Consider the following 17972-nt stretch of genomic DNA (forward strand, 5'->3'; position numbering starts at 1 on the left):
GGCGTGGTGGAATTGTGGTACTGTCACTGGCCTGGTAATGCACACATCCACACTAACACTCCGGGGACAGGAGCGCACCGCCCCGCTGTCACTATTTAAATTCGGTTAATAAATCTGCAATATAAAGTCAGGCCAGTGATGGTGAAAATTAAATTAACAATTGTCATGAAATCCATCTGCTTCACGAATGCCTTTTCGAGAAGGAAACATGGCGGCTTTACCTGGTCGTCTCACCTACATGGACTCCAGATCCACAGCAAACTAACTGCTCTCTGAAATCAGGCCCAGGAAGGGCAACGAGAAATAGGCAACAAATGGACGTCCACATCTCAAGAAAGAGTAAAGAAAAAAAACTGACTTCAAATAGAAAAGGAGAGAGAAAGCGCCAAGTCCAACATATTTATTGAATGTTTTATTAAAGATATAAATCAAAATTGGGAAGTGATGCTGGGATTTTTATACAGGAATACTGATAGAGTTCAAACTTGGATGTTTGAGATGTGCGTTCACTGTCTATAACACTGAAAACCAGGTACTGAGGGAGCTCTGCAATGTCAGGGGCTAGAGGTAGACAAGACCCTGGACAGCAATTAGGAGCCTTGATTTTCCTCAAGTTGAGTCCTTATATCACCTTATGTGCTCAGATCAGACAACTTAACACACACCAAGCATTGTGCCCAAGACCCGCTTGGTCTGTACACACTGGTCAACATATTCACCCCCGAATCTTTGGGACAACATTGGAGCAGTTAGCTGCGTACAGTTAACCACAGTACACGTTCTCCCAATAAACCTCAACCGATAATTGAACAAGGCATCACATCTGCTCTTCCTATTTTGGTCATATGGTTAGGTGGATTGGCCGTGCTAAATTGCCCCTTCGTGTCCAAAAGGTTAGGTGGGGTTACTGGGTTATAAGGCGAGGGTGGAGGTCATGGGCTTAAGTAGGGTGCTCTTTCCAAGGGCCGGTGCAGACCCGATGGGCCGAGTGGCCTCCTTCTGCACCGTAAATTCTATGATTCTATAATAGGCAGCTCTAAAACACCATCAAAGAAAACCTCAAAAGTGGTCCACATTCAATTTTCTTTTACCAGGTTTCTTGAACCTGCATCTCCATCATCCAATCTCCATTCACCACAATTCCTTTGGGAAGATCTTGGTTATCCTCTGTATCTTTGTCATATTCCAATATGGACAGTGCATGTTAATGAGTTAATCGACAAGTAAAAGTAAATAAAAACCCAAGGTTCGATTTGGGCTCACAGCTCCTGGATGTAATGGGTTGGGTCGAGTTGACTGAATTGATGTTGGGTGAGTTATACGGAGGTTGTGGTTGGGCGACCAGAGTTCAGCATTAACAGTTCATTTCTCCCAGTCTGAATACTGAATAATGCCTCCTCCGGAGATGGTTCAGTACCTGTTGTTATGATCCCAAGTCCCAACTGCAATCCTCAAAAAGGATTAAGCACAAAGTGGAAGTAAAGTTCCTGAAGGAAGTTACAAACAAAAATAAAACACATTGGATCCCATTCTTTCACAAGCCTTGCAGTTACTGAAAGCGAACAAGCTTGTCGTAATCTGGGTCGATATTCCTACACAATAACATCGATAACGTCATCGCAAAGAGCTGTGGAAAGGAGAGAGAATCAATGTGAGTACCATTAAACTACACCACTCAATACAGAAGTTAAACACCCACTCCATATATATCCAGGGTGAGCTCTGACCCGATATGGAGTCGAGTCCTTGCATACAGACACACAGTGAAAATGTGCCCCCAATGGCCATATACGGGTGTCCACTGACGGTCAAGGTGAGGGATAGCTGGGACAACTCCGTGTCCAGTCTGCCCCATTTGTTTATGTGGACCATTCAGGCCAGTTCCTCCAGCTATGGGATTACGTTAACTGAAATCTCTGAATGAGTGATATCACTCCCGTTCCCTCTCATTACTCGTATCACAGAGAATTTAATTACCAAAGGTTCACAACCACATTTACTGATCTCCGTCGCTTAGGGTGGAATGCCATCAGTCTGACCCATCTCCAATCAGGGTAGGAACACCAATTGTAATAATAATCTTCATTATTGTCACAAGTAGGCTTACATTAACACTGCAATGAAGTTACTGTGAAAAGCCCCTAGTCGCCACATTCGGGTACACTGAGGGAGAATTCAGAATGTCCAATTTACCTAACAAGCACATCTTTCGGGACTTGTGGGAGGAAACTGGAGCACCCGGAGGAAACCCACGCAGACACAGGGAGGACGTGCAGACTCCGCACAGACAGCGACCCAAGCCAGGAATCGAACCTGGGACCCTGGCGCTGTGAAGCAACAGTGCTAACCACCGTGCCACCTGCCAATATGCATATATCACCAATCAAACAGATGGCTTCCGGCTAAAGATGGAAAGTGGGCAACATTGATGAAGGGCTTCGTCAACAATTGCTTCATAATAGGGACTTTGTTATTAGATTCTGACCCTTCCTCACAACACAAGCATGTAATTACACATCAGGCAGCCTTGCATCTGTGGTGAGCAAAATATTGGAAAGGATTCTGAGAGATAGGATTTATGATTATTTAGAAAAACATAGTTTGATTAAAGATAGTCAGCATGGCTTTGTGAGGGGCAGGTCATGCCTCACAAGCCTCATTGAATTCTTTGAGGATGTGACGAGACACATTGATGAAGGTCTGGCAGTGGATGTGGTGTATATGGATTTCACTAAGGCATTTGATAAGGTTCCCCATGGTAGGCTCATTCAGAAAGTTAGGGGGCATGGGAAATTTGGCTGTCTGGATACAGAATTGGCTGGCCCAAAGACAGCGAGTGGTAGTGGATGGAAACTATTCCGCCTGGAGGTCGGTGACCAGTGGTGTCCTGCAGGGATCTGTTCTGGGACCTCTGCTCTTTGTGGTTTTTATAAATGACTTGGATGAGGAAGTGGAAGGGTGGGTTAGTAAGTTTGCTGATGACACAAAGGTTGGTGGAGTTGTAGATAGTGTTGAGGGTTGTTGCAGGTTACAACAGGACATTGACAGGATGCAGAGCTGGGCTGAGAAGTGGTAGATGGAGTTCAACCTTGATAAATGTGAAGGGATTAATTTTGGAAGGTAGAATTTGAATGCTGAATACAGGGTAAAAGGCAGGATTCTTGGAAGTGTGGAGAAACAGAGGGATCTTGGGGTCCACGTACATAGATCCCTCAAAGTTGCTACCCAGGTTGATAGGGTTGTTAAGAATGTGTGTTGGCTTTCATTAGCAGAGGGATTGAGTTTAAGAGCCGCGAGGTTTTGCTGCTGCTTTATAAAACCCTGGTTAATCCAGACTTGGAATATCGTGTCCAGTTCTGGTCGCCTCATTATAGGAAGGATGTGGATGCTTTGGAGAGGGTACAGAGGAGATTTACCAGGATGCTGCCTGGACTGGAGGGCATGTCTTATGAAGAAAGGTTGAGGGAGCGAGGGCTTTTCTCACTGGAGCGAAGAAGGCAGAGAGGTGACTTGATGGAGGTGTACAAGGTGATGAGAGGCATGGATAGAGTGGATAGCCAGAGACTTTTCCCCAGGGTGGAAATGGCTGTCACGGGGGGACATAAAGTTGATTGGAGGAGGGTATAGGGGAGATGTCAGAGGTTATTTCTTTACACAGAGAGCAGTGGGTGCGTGGAATGCGCTGCCAGCAGAGGTGGTGGAGTCAAGGAGTCATTAGGGAAATTTAAGCGACTCTTGGACAGGCACATGGACTGCCATAAATTGAAGGAGTGTCGGTTAGGTTGATCTTAGATTAGGATAAATGGTCAGCATAACATCGTGGGCTGAAGGGCCTGTACTGTGCTATGTTCTATAATACAGCTGCTTCTTAATTTTCCCCTATCTCAACTTTTATTCAGTCGAATATAGTGCAAGTTTCCAAAGACATTTTCTTAACTTTAAGAGAAATAATTTCTCCGTCAACTAAGAAACATCAGGTATCTCTCCTTGTTCCCGAGTCTGTTATATTGGATAATTCAGCTGTTGTCTCTAAGATCTCTCCTTGTTCCCGAGTCTGTTATATTGGATAATTCAGCTGTTGTCTCTAAGATCTCTCCATGTTCCTGAGTCTCTGCTGTTATATTGGATAATTCAGCTGTTGTCTCTAAGATCTCTCCATGTTCCTGAGTCTCTGCTGTTATATTGGATAATTCAGCTGTTGTCTCTAAGATCTCTCCTTGTTCCTGAGTCTCTGCTGTTATATTGGGAAATTCAGCTGCTGTCTCTAAGATCTCTCCTTGTTCCTGAGCCTGTGCTGTTATATTGGGAAATTCAGCTGTTGTCTCTAAGATCTCTCCTTGTTCCTGAGTCTCTGCTGTTATATTGGATAATTCAGCTGCTGTCTCTAAGATCTCTCCTTGTTCCTGAGTCTCTGCTGTTACTTTGGACAAATCAGCTGTTGCCTCTCTGTGTTTTCCATGTGGCTGCAAATGTATTAACATTCTAGAGAGATCTGCGGATAATGTTAACAAGCTCTGCAACTGCCCGGTCGCATTTCTGGATTGACATTTTTCCAGGCACAGGATGAAGGAAAAAATGAGGAGCCCAAACTAGAAGTGAGATGGGAAAGGAGATTGCATTGGAAATGGTTCAACAAGAACAGACTCAATTAATTCCCTACCCAGAGATTACTTACACACACATAAACACACGGGACACACACGCACAAACACACGGGGGACACACACACGCACAAACACACGGGGGACACACACACGCACAAACACACGGGGGACACACACACGCACAGGGACACACACACGCACAGGGACACACACACGCACAGGGACACACACACGCACAGGGACACACACACGCACAGGGACACACACACGCACAGGGACACACACACGCACAGGGACACACACACGCACAGGGACACACACACGCACAGGGACACACACACGCACAAACACACGGGGGACACACACACGCACAAACACACGGGGGACACACACACGCACAAACACACGGGGGACACACACACACGGGCACGGGATACTACAGGGGTACGGGACACACACACCCGGGTACGGGACACACACACACAGGGGTACGGGACACACACACCCGGGTACGGGACACACACACAGGGGTACGGGACACACACACAGGGGTACGGGACACACACACACAGGGGTACGGGACACACACACACAGGGGTACGGGACACACACACACAGGGGTACGGGACACACACACACAGGGGTACGGGACACACACACACAGGGGTACGGGACACACACACACACAGGGGTACGGGACACACACACACAGGGGTACGGGACACACACACACAGGGGTACGGGACACACACACACGGGCACGGGACACACACTCTCTCTGTCACTGGGGTATGGGTCCCCCACACGCCAACTTTATTGCAGTCAATATATTGGCTGAATGAGCTGTCAAAATTCAATCATGGACAACAAGATAGTAAAATCGATAGTGACAAGTTAACAGCACACGGTCACACAAGTAGGAGTTACCTTGCCAGTATTCAATGTGGACATCTCTGAGCAAAATGCAAGCAAATCACAATTAGTATATCAGTTCCCTTTAGATGTTGCCACCTTACTGAAATATCACCATTAACAGCTCAGTGGGGGGGGGTGGGGGGGGGCGGCTACAATTCCTGGCAGTGCATGCTCTCACACCCTGCATGCTCACACACCCTGCATGCTCACACACCCTGCATGCTCACACACCCTGCATGCTCACACACCCTGCATGCTCGTGTCGACCTGCACCATGGTCTCGCTCACTCACAACTTTCCCTAGCGATATTTTCCCCTCAGTTGCAACTAAAACTACAAAATTGAGAAAAGTAAGCAGTAAAGTGACTAATCCCAGGTGTCAGACACACCTTAGTGCATCTTGCAGTAACCACATACCCTGAGAGCACGGAGATGGGAGGGGAATTCTACAGACAATGATGAGATCATTCTCATTTGTTCAGAACTAAGTTCCATAATTTAGCCACACCTTAAGCTTCTTCCCCAAAACATTCCCTCCTCCACTTCTCAAATTCCAGCTTTTTTATTAAAAACAGGAATTTGTCTTTCTCTCTGAATCGTCCCTCCCATCAATGATGCCCCACAGATTTGGTTTTAGATTAAAGACACCATGTGATTGCAATTTGTAGCCAGATAGATCATCCAGCTTCACCTCCTCAAACACACACAATCCAAACAGCACCTTGGAGGAAGTTTCTATTCAGAGAGAGTTCGTCTCCCGTCAGTACACACGACAATAAACAAATCAAATCTAAATCCAGCTCAAGTAAATCCATTTCTTGAACATTTAAACCAGGCCAAACGGAAACCAGGCCAAACGGAAACCAGGCCAAACGGAAACCAGGCCAAACGGAAACCAGGCCAAACGGAAACCAGGCCAAATGGAAACCAGAGGCACCTGACAGGAAGAGTCAGGAGGTGAGTAGTCGAGGAGGCCGTGCTGCAAGTCTCTCTCAGACACAGGGGCTGGTTACAATAGGCAATGATACTGAGCAGCTGGAAGAACTAAACACAATGGCAAACATCAGGATCCTCTCCTAAACTCTGCCTTTCACCCTCAAAACTGCATCTCCCCCCGTTCACTCCCTCAACTGCCCACAATTCGCCCCACCAAACCGCCCCCACATTCAACCCCCAAATGCCCCCTCAATTCATGCCCCAACCCATACCCCCAAATCATCCCCCCATTCAACCCCCCAAACCGTGCCCCCATTCAACCCCCCAAACCGCCCCATTCAACCCCCCAAACCGCGCCCCCATTCAACCCCCCAAACCGCGCCCCCATTCAACCCCCCAAACCGTCTCCTCATTCAGCCCCCCAAACTGCCCCATTCAACCCCCCAAACCGTGCCCCCCATTCAACCCCCCAAACTGCCCCATTCAACCCCCCAAACCTTGCCCCCCATTCAGCCCCCCAAAACCCCCCCATTCAACCCCCCAAACCGCGCCCCCATTCAACCCCCCAAACCGCCCCATTCAACCCCCCCAAACCCCCCCATTCAACCCCCCAAACCGCCCCATTCAACCCCCCAAACCGCGCCCCCCATTCAACCCCCCAAACTGCGCCCCCCATTCAACCCCCCAAACCGCCCCATTCAACCCCCCAAACCGTCTCCTCATTCAGCCCCCAAACCGCCCCCCCATTCAACCCCCCAAACCCCCCCATTCAACCCCCCAAACCGCCCCCCATTCAACCCCCCAAACCGCCCCCCCATTCAAACCCCCAAATGGCCCCTCAATTCATACCCCAACCCATACCCCCAAATCATCCCCCCATTCAACCCCCCAAACCGCGCCCCCATTCAACCCCCCAAACCGTGCCCCTCATTCAACCCCCCAAACCCCCCCATTCAACCCCCCAAACCGTGCCCCCATTCAACCCCCCCCATTCAACCCCCCAAACCACCCCATTCAACCCCCCCAAACCGCCCCATTCAACCCCCCAAACCGCGCCCCCATTCAACCCCCCAAACCGTGCCCCTCATTCAACCCCCCAAACCCCCCCATTCAACCCCCCAAACCGTGCCCCCCATTCAACCCCCCAAACCCCCCCATTCAACCCCCCAAACCCCCCCATTCAACCCCCCAAATCGTGCCCCCCATTCAACCCCCCAAACCCCCCCATTCAACCCCCCAAACTGTCCCCATTGGCCTCACATCTTAAATAAGAAATCTCCAAATTGAATGAAAAGTTGTGAGTTTGACTCTTGACCTGATGGTGGTCTTTGTGCTAACTCCGTGGCAGCTCCCATTGAATGGCTCCGGCCTTTCTTGGACTCATTCACTTACCTCCACTAAACTGATACCAATGGAGACAATCATGATGCTCAAGATATTTTCCTGAATCCATTCAAACACGTTCATCTGACAGCTCTGTGAAAAGAAACCAAGTCAGTTCCATAAATGTCACGTTCTCTACCCATCAACAAAATCCACCTGGACACTGGCATCCATGATAGAAACATCGAAAATATAAGGAGGAGGCCATTTGGCCCTTCAAGCCTGCTCTGGCATTCATTATGATCATGGCTGATCCCGCCTTCCCCCCCATATCCCTTGATTCCTTTAGCCCCAAGAGCTGTATCTAATTCCTTTTTGAAATTACACAATGTTTTGGCCCCAGTTACTTTCTGTGGTAGTGAATTCCACAGATTCCCCGCTCTCTGGGTGAAGGAATTTCTCCTCACCTCAGTCCTAAAAGGTTTACCCCTTATCCTCAAACTATGATCCCTAGTTCTGGACTCCCCCCCCCCCCCCCCCCCCCCCACCCCCCACTATCGGGAACATTCTTTCTGAATCTACCCTGTCTAATCCTGTTAGAATTTTATAAATTTCATTGAGATTCCCTCACTCTCCTCTAATCCCAACCTAGTCTCTCCTCATATGAGGCCCTCCATCCGAGGAATCAGCCTGGTAAACCTTCGCTGCCCTCCCTCCATAGCAAGAACATCCTTCCTCAAATAAGGACACCAAAACTGCGCCCAATACTCCAGGTGTGGCCTCACCAATGCCCTGTACAATTGCAGTAAAACATCCCTCTACCTGTACTCCAATCCTCTCGCTATGAAGGCCAACATACCATTTGCCTTCTTCCCTGCCTGCTGTACCTGCGCGCTTACTTTCAGCGACTGATGCACGAGGACACCAAGGTCTCGCTGAGTATCCGCCTCTCTCTATTTACACACATTTCAATAATAATCTGCCTTCTTATTCTGCTACCAAAGTGGATACCCTCACATTTACCCACATTATTCTGCATCTGCCATGCACGTGCCCACTCACTCAGCCTGTCCAAATCCCGCTGAAGCATCTCTCCATCCTCCTCACAGCTCTTTGTAAACTCTACAGTCCTCTGCTCTACCATCCGAGCTATCGAAGCAACGTTTCCTCCTCACAGCTCACCCTCCCACCCAACATTGTATCATCTGCAAATTTGGAGATAATATATTTTGTTCCCTCGTCCAAATCATTAATATATAATGTGAACAGTTGGGGTCCCAGCACAGATCCCTTCGGTACCCCACTAGTCACTGCCTGCCAATCAGAAAAGTATCCATTTATTCCAAATTTTTGCTTCCTGTCTGCTAACCAGTTTTCCATCTCAAGACACTACCCAAAATCCCATGTCCTTTAACATTACATCTTAATCTGCTCTGTGAGACCTTGTTGAAAGCCTTCTGAAAGTCTAAATAAACCACATCCATTCTCTCCTGGTCACGGTAGCATGGTGGTTAGCATCAATGCTTCACAGCTCCAGGGTCCCAGGTTCGATTCCCGGCTGGGTCACTGTCTGTGTGGAGTCTGCACGTCCTCCCCCTGTGTGCGTGGGTTTCCTCCGGGTGCTCCGGTTTCCTCCCACAGTCCAAAGATGTGCGGGTTAGGTGGATTGGCCATGATAAATTGCCCGTAGTGTAAGGTTAATGGGGGGATTGTTGGGTTACGGGTATACGGGTTACGTGGGTTTAAGTAGGGTGATCATTGCTCGGCACAACATCGAGGGCCGAAGGGCCTGTTCTGTGCTGTACTGTTCTATCTATCTATCTAATTCTACTAGTTACATCTTGAAAAGAATTCTACTAGATTTGTCAAGCGTGATTTCCCTTTCATAAATTCGTGCTGACTTTGTCTGATTACACCACTGCTTTCCAAATGCGATGTTATGAAATCCTTGATATTGCACAGTGGTTAGCACTTTTTCTTCACAGCGCCAGGGTCCCAGGTTCCATTCCTGGCTTGGGTCACTGTCTGTGTGGAGTCTGCACGTCCTCCCCGTGTGTGCGTGGGTTTCCTCCGGGTGCTCCAGTTTCCTCCCACAAGCCCCGAAAGACGTGCTGTTAGGCGAATTGGACATTCTGAATTCTCCCTCTGTGTACCTGAACAGGCGGCTATTCACAGTAACTTCATTGCAGTGTTAATGTCAGCCTACTTGTGACACTGATAAACATTACTATATTGGACTCCAGCAACTTCCCTAATACCGACGTTAGGCTCACTGGTCTATAGTTCCCTGTTTTCTCTTTACCTCCCTTTTTGAATAGCGGGGTTACATTCGCTACCCTCCAATCCGTAGGGACCGTTCCAGAGTCCAAAGAATTTTGGAAATGGCCACCGGGAGCTACTATTTCTAGGGCCAGTTCCTTAGGTAATCTGGGATGAAGATTATCAGGCCCTGGAGATTTGTCTGCCTTCAATCCCAATAATTTCCCCAAAACCATTTCTTTACTAATTTCCTTCAGTTCCTCCCTTGTGTGTCTCCGAATTTCCGGTACATTATTTATGACTTACTTTGTGAAGACAAGCAAAGTAGGCGTTTAGTTCTTCGGCCATTTCTATGTTCCTTGCTAGGAATTCATCCGTTTCTGATTGCAAGGGGACAGCTCTGTAGCACAGTGGTTAGCACTGTGACTCCACAGCGCCTGGGTCCCAGGTTCGATTCCCCACTGGGTCACTGTGCAGAGTCTGCACGTTCTCCCCGTGTCTGTGTGGGTTTCATCCGGGTGCTCCGGTTTCCTCCCACAGTCCAAAGACATGCAGGTTAGATGGACTGTCCGTGATAAATTGCCCTTAGTGACCAAAAAGGTTCGGAGGGGTTATTGGGTTACGGGGATAGGGTGGAAGTGAGAGCTTAAGTGGGTCGGTGCCGACTCGATGGGCCGAATGGCCTCCTTCTGCACTGCATGTTCCATGTACATCAGTATTTAATTAATCTGTGTCTCTTTACACATCTATAGAAACTTTTACAGTCAGTATTTATATTCCCCGCTAGTTTCTTTTCAAATTCTATTTTCCCCTCATAATCAATCCCTTGGTCTGTGTTACACTGTCCATACATCCCCATCCTCCCCCCCCCCCACCCCCCCACCCCCCCACCCCCCCACCCCCTACCCTCCCCCCCCCCACCCCCCGGACCCGAACTGTCCATACACCCCCATCCCCCCCCCATCCCCCCCCCACCCCCCGGACCCGAACTGTCCATACACCCCCCCCCCCCCCCGGACACTGTCCATACACCCCCCCACCCCCCCTCCACCGCACCCCCCACCCCCCGGACACTGTCCATACACCCCCATCCCCCCCCCATCCTCCCCCCCACCCCCACCCCCCGGACCCGAACTGTCCATACACCCCCCCCCCCCACCCCACCCCCCCACCCCCGGACACTGTCCATACACCCCCATCCCCCCCCCCCCATCCTCCCCCCCCCCCACCCCCCGGACCCGAACTGTCCATACACCCCCCACCCCCCCCCCCCCCCCCACCCCCGGACACTGTCCATACACCCCCATCCTCCCCCCCCCCCACCCCCACACCCCACCCCCGGACACTCTCCATACACCCCCATCCCCCCCCCCCCCCCCCCACCCCCCGGACCCGAACTGTCCATACACCCCCCCCCCGGACACTGTCCATACACCCCCCCCCCCCCCCCCCCGGACACTGTCCATACACCCCCCCCCCCTCCCCCCGCCCCCGCCCGTGGGCTCCGAACTGACAGTCAAGAGACTAGAAACATGAATTCTGAACTGTTACCTTCAGCTCTTCGATGAGTGGGTTGCTGGGGATGTGGCAAAACCCTGTCTGCTCAGTGCTGTTGTAGGTGATGTTGTTCAGGGCGAAGGAACGAGAGCAGGAACAGGGAACCGCGTACTTTCCAATTGCTCCTGCAGAATTATTCTTTTTGATGAAAGAGTTTTTCATCCACTCCTGAGAACTATTCCAACCGCAACAAGAGAACTGGAAATGAGGGGTACAGTTTAGTGGAGATGATTACACTTGATGTTCCCTTACATTCCTGGGCCAGCCAGCATATTCCTACCCAATCTGTGACATTTGAATTTTACAGTGGACGAACAGAATAAATGGGATAATATTGACTATAACTGGGAGCAGAGTTCTCTCACTGATATGTCAGATGAATCAGAGACTCTGTTTTGTTGCTAAGTTCTGTGATAGTTCAGAATCTCTGCTCCACCCTGGAATAAAGCACTCTGTTCAAATTGGATTCTGTTAAAATTCATTGCCTGTTCCCTCAGATCCCTATAAGGAGTAACTGAGACAGATTTAAGATGATTGACACAAGAACAAAAAGAATTTTTCTCCTCCCCGAATTCAGTGATTTGGATAACTGAGGCAGTGACGGGAGAAGGTCCAATAATAATTTTCTAAAGGGAATTAATTGGATTTGAAGGTGGTGTTGGGCAGAGGAAAATGACCCAAATTTCGAGCAAGAGAACCGGCAGAGACACAAGAATAAAATTACCTCCTTCATGCTCCAGCATTCTATGTTCCTAATTCAGTAATCCATTTACACATTTTTTAAGTATTAGGAATATTCTAATGAGCACTAAGAATGAAGAAGACATGATTTCATGGCCCCTGCCCACATAATATTAAAACCAAACTCCCAATGCAATGATTATGAAATCGGCCCCTCCCATTACTGGGAATTCTGGCTGCAATACCAAAGGAGCCCAACTGGCGGCGCTAAACACCTATAGGCTTGGTGGTGTCACCATTGAGCAAGATGCGACCGAGGCACCCATCCAGACCGGGCCTCCGGGATTCCCAGTAACCGGGCCGGATACCGACCACCGGGATTCCCAGTAACCGGGCCGGATACCGACCACCGGGATTCCCAGTGACCGGGAGGGATACTGACCACCGGGATTCCCAGTGACCGGGCCGAATAGTGACCACCGGGATTCCCAGTGACCGGGCCGGATACTGACCACCGGGATTCCCAGTGACCGGGCCGGATAGTGACCACCGGGATTCCCAGTGACCGGGATAGACAGTGACCACCGGGATTCCCAGTGACCGGGATGGACAGTGACCACCGGGATTCCCAGTGACCGGGATGGACAGTGACCACCGGGATTCCCAGTGACCGGGCCGGATAGTGACCACCGGGATTCCCAGTGACCGGGCCGGATACTGACCACCGGGATTCCCAGTGACCGGGCGGGATAGTGACCACCGGGATTCCCAGTGACCGGGCCGGATACTGACCACCGGGATTCCCAGTGACCGGGCCGGATACTGACCACCGGGATTCCCAGTGACCGGGCCGGATACCGACCACCGGGATTCCCAGTGACCGGGATGGACAGTGACCACCGGGATTGCCAGTGACCGGGCCGGATACCGACCACTGGGATTCCCAGTGACCGGGCGGGATAGTGACCACCGGGATTCCCAGTGACCGGGCGGGATAGTGATCACCGGGATTCCCAGTGACCGGGCCGGATACTGACCACCGGGATTCCCAGTGACCGGGCCGGATACTGACCACCGGGATTCCCAGTGACCGGGATGGACAGTGACCACCGGGATTCCCAGTGACCGGGCGGGATACCGACCACCGAGATTCCCAGTGACCGGGCCGGATAGTGACCACTGGGATTGCCAGTGACCGGGCGGGATAGTGACCACTGGGATTCCCAGTGACCGGGATTCCCAGTGACCGGGATTCCCAGTGACCGGGTTCGCGTAACAGCCCCCCCGAACAGGCGCCGGAATGTGGCGACTAGGGGCTTTTCACAGTAACTTCATTGAAGCCTACTCGTGACAATAAGCGATTTTCTTTTCATTTCATTTCATTTCAGACAGTGATCACCGGGATTCCCAGTGACCGGGATGGACAGTGACCACCGGGATTCCCAGTGACCGGGATGGACAGTGACCACCGGGATTCCCAGTGACCGGGCCGGACAGTGACCACCGGGATTCCCAGTGACCGGGATGGACAGTGACCACCGGGATTCCCAGTGACCGGGATGGACAGTGACCACCGGGATTCCCAGTGACCGGGCCGGATAGTGACCACCGGGATTCCCAGTGACCGGGATGGACAGTGATCACCGGGATTCCCAGTGACCGGGATGGACAGTGACCACCGGGATTCCCAGTGACCGGGCCGGATAGTGACCACCGGGATTCCCAGTGACCGGGCCGGATAGTGACCACCGGGATTCCCAGTGACCGGGATGGACAGTGACCACCGGGATTCCCAGTGACCGGGCGGGATAGTGACCACCGGGATTCCCAGTGACCGGGCGGGATAGTGACCACCGGGATTCCCAGTGACCGGGCGGGATAGTGACCACCGGGATTCCCAGTGACCGGGATGGACAGTGACCACCGGGATTCCCAGTGACCGGGCCGGATACCGACCACCGGGATTCCCAGTGACCGGGCGGGAGAGTGACCACCGGGATTCCCAGTGACCGGGATGGACAGTGACCACCGGGATTCCCAGTGACCGGGCCGGATACCGACCACCGGGATTCCCAGTGACCGGGATAGACAGTGACCACTGGGATTCCCAGTGACCGGGATGGACAGTGATCACCGGGATTCCCAGTGACCGGGATAGACAGTGACCACCGGGATTCCCAGTGACCGGGCCGGATACCGACCACCAGGATTCCCAGTGACCGGGATGGACAGTGACCGGGCGGGATAGTGACCACCGGGATTCCCAGTGACCGGGCGGGATACTGACCACCGGGATTCCCAGTGACCGGGCCGGATACCGACCACTGGGATTCCCAGTGACCGGGATGGACAGTGACCACCGGGATTCCCAGTGACCGGGCCGGACAGTGACCACCGGGATTCCCAGTGACCGGGATGGACAGTGACCACCGGGATTCCCAGTGACCGGGATGGACAGTGACCACCGGGATTCCCAGTGACCGGGCCGGATACCGACCACTGGGATTCCCAGTGACCGGGATGGACAGTGACCACCGGGATTCCCAGTGACCGGGCCGGACAGTGACCACCGGGATTCCCAGTGACCGGGATGGACAGTGACCACCGGGATTCCCAGTGACCGGGATGGACAGTGACCACCGGGATTCCCAGTGACCGGGCCGGATACCGACCACCGGGATTCCCAGTGACCGGGCGGGAGAGTGACCACCGGGATTCCCAGTGACCGGGATGGACAGTGACCACCGGGATTCCCAGTGACCGGGCCGGATAGTGACCACCGGGATTCCCAGTGACCGGGCCGGATAGTGACCACCGGGATTCCCAGTGACCGGGATAGACAGTGACCACTGGGATTCCCAGTGACCAGGCCGGATACTGACCACTGGGATTCCCAGTGACCGGGATGGACAGTGATCACCGGGATTCCCAGTGACCGGGATGGACAGTGATCACTGGTATTCATTTGTGAACACTACTGGCTGCAAACTTCTTCCCAGATGTTACGACACAGACCGTTTAACCCGCCCATCAATGTTCAAACTCACTTGGAATTGGATGAAGTCCCAACTCTCTTCTAGATTCTCGCTTTTCCCATCATCCTTCTCGTACTTTTCAATCAGACCCTTCACAGCAAGGCCCAGATGTTTCTCAATCTAACAAACGATCAGAAGGACATTGGAAAGTGAACTGCAGCAAACTCACTGATTGTGGATTTCCCAAGCCCAGAATTCCAGAGCAGCTAGAACAACTTGCATTTATCCAACTTTGTTAACTTAGTAAAACAGCCCAAAGTTTCAAGGGACTAAAACTTGAGGAAATTATGGAAATTAATATCAGCAGAGAAAATGTTTTGGGGAAACCTACTGGTCCAGAATTTGACAAATCCCCAGGACCCAATAGCCTCCATCCTAAGGTTCTAAAAGGGATAACTGCAGAGATAGTGGATGTGTTGGCTGCGATTTTCCAAAATTCCTTAGATTTTAGAATGGTCTGTGGGCAGCACGGTGTCACCGTGGTTAGCACTGTTGCTTCACAGCGCCAGGGTCTCGGTTTCCATTCCCGGCTTGGGTCACTGTCTGCGCGGAGTCTGCACGTTCTCCCCGTGTCTGCGTGGGTTTCCTCCGGGTGCTCCGGTTTCCTCCCACAAGTCCCGAAAGACGTGCTGTTAGGTGAATTGGACATTCTGACACTTCCAGTTTCCAGCCCTCCATCACTTTCATCTGGTCAATCTCAGACACTTCCGTTCCCTTCCTTGATCTTTCTGTATCCATTTCCGGCAATAGACTACCCCCTAATATCCATTACACACCCACCGACTCCCACAGCTATCTGGACGGCAGCTCTTCGCCCCCTACACACCCACTGACTCCCACAGCTATCTGGACGGCAGCTCTTCGCCCCCTACACACCCACTGACTCCCACAGCTATCTGGACGGCAGCTCTTCGCCCCCTACACACCCACCGACTCCCACAGCTATCTGGACGGCAGCTCTTCGCCCCCTACACCCTGTAAGGACTCCGTCCCTTTCAGCTCCTTTGCCTCCGTCGCATTTGTTCCGATGATGCCACTTTCCAAAATGGTGCTTCGAAAATGTCTTCCTTCTTCCTCGACCGTGATTTCCCACCCACAGTTGTTGACAGGGCCCTCAACAGTGTGCGGTCCATCTCCCGCGCCACTACCCTCGCCCCCTCCCCTCCCTCCCAGAACAAGGATAGAGTCCCCCTCGTTCATCCCACCAGCCTCCGTACGCAAAGCATAATCCTCCGCCATTTTCGCCAACTCCAGCGTGATGCCACCACCAAACACATCTCCCCATCACTCCCTCTGTCAGCATTCCGCAGAGACCGCTCCCTCCGAGACAATCTAGTCCACTCCTCCACCATACCCAGTACCTCTCGCATCCCCCATGGTACCTTCCCATGCAATGGCAGGAGGTGTAACACCTGCCCCTTTACCTCTTCCATGCTTAACATTCCAGGCCCAAAACACTCATTCCAGGTTAAGCAGCGTTTCACTTGCATCTCTTCCAATCTGGTCTACTGCATTGGCTGCTCCCAATGTGGCCTCCTCTATATCGGAGAGACCAAACGCAGACTTGGTGATCGCTTTGCTCAGCATCTTCAGTCTGTGCGCATTCAGGATCCTGACCTTCCCGCTGCCATTTTAACAAAAGACCCTGCCCCCATGCCCACATGCCTGTTCTTGGCCTGCTGCAATGTTCCTGTGAAGCGCAACGCAAACTGGAGGAACAGCATCCCATCTTCCGGTTAGGCACGCTACAGCCTTCCGGCCTGAACATCGAATTCAACAACTTCAGATGATCAGCCCCACCTCGACCCATTTGTTTTCATTTCATTTTAACTGTCTTTTACCATTTCGTTCTTTCTTGTCTTTCTTCATATATATTCCCCGCTATCTTACCCCCCTACCTTTTCTCTCCTTTGCTTCCCCCTTTCCCTCTCTCCCACCCATGTCTCCCCCCCCCCCCCCCCCCCATCTACACCTGTCACAGTTCATCCTCTGATGTTAGTTTCTCTGCTGTTTGGCCTTTCACATCTTTTGTTCTCTCTGGGGACTGCCATTAACACTCTTTCCCCTTGGTTTCTGTGGCCATTAGCACCCGGTTTCCCCTTGGTTTCTGTGGCCATTAGCACCCGGTTTCCCCTTGGTTTCTGTGGCTATTAGCACCCGGTTTCCCTTGGTTTCTGTGGCCATTAGCACCCGGTTTCCCTGGGTTTCTGTGGCCATTAGCACCCGGTTTCCCTTGGTATCTGTGGCCATTAGCATCCCATTTCCCTGGGTTTCTGTGGCTATGACTCATCTTTCATTCTCACTCCACAGTATAAATATTTCCCACTCTCTCTGTCTGTTAGCTTTGACAAAGAGTCATCGGACTCGAAACGTTAGCTCTTTTCTCTCCCTCCAGATGCTGCCAGACTTGCTGAGATTTTCCAGCATTTTCTCTTTTGGGACCTGGGTGTGGATGAAGGGCTCTTTCGGATGATGAGTGTAGACTCGATGGGCTGAATGATCTCCTTCTGCACTGTGATTTGAGGTGAGGGAGCATCGAGATGGCAGATGGATAATGTCAGGAAATGTGAAGTTACTCATTTTGATCGAAGGGGTAGAAAAGCAACATGATTTTCTTTAAAAGGTGAGAAACTTGGATGTTCAAAGACACTTGGGGTTTCCT

General features: G+C 51.5%; 1 protein-coding gene across 1 annotated transcript in view; it reads right to left on the bottom strand.

Moving 5' to 3' along the window:
- Nucleotides 1-385: 385 nt before the first annotated feature.
- LOC119956610 (leukocyte antigen CD37-like) overlaps nucleotides 386-17972 on the bottom strand; it is a 55216-nt gene continuing 37629 nt past the window's right edge. Inside the window, exons 5-8 of the mRNA XM_038783948.1 lie at nucleotides 15323-15430; nucleotides 11589-11792; nucleotides 7848-7931; nucleotides 386-1627 (exon numbers count right to left, since the gene is read on the bottom strand). Coding sequence (XP_038639876.1) covers nucleotides 1550-1627; nucleotides 7848-7931; nucleotides 11589-11792; nucleotides 15323-15430 — 474 coding nt within the window. The 3' untranslated portion in view covers nucleotides 386-1549. The remainder of the gene's footprint in view (nucleotides 1628-7847; nucleotides 7932-11588; nucleotides 11793-15322; nucleotides 15431-17972) is intronic.

This window comes from Scyliorhinus canicula, chromosome 23, assembly GCF_902713615.1.
Source record: "Scyliorhinus canicula chromosome 23, sScyCan1.1, whole genome shotgun sequence".
NCBI classification, from domain to species: Eukaryota; Metazoa; Chordata; class Chondrichthyes; order Carcharhiniformes; family Scyliorhinidae; genus Scyliorhinus; species Scyliorhinus canicula.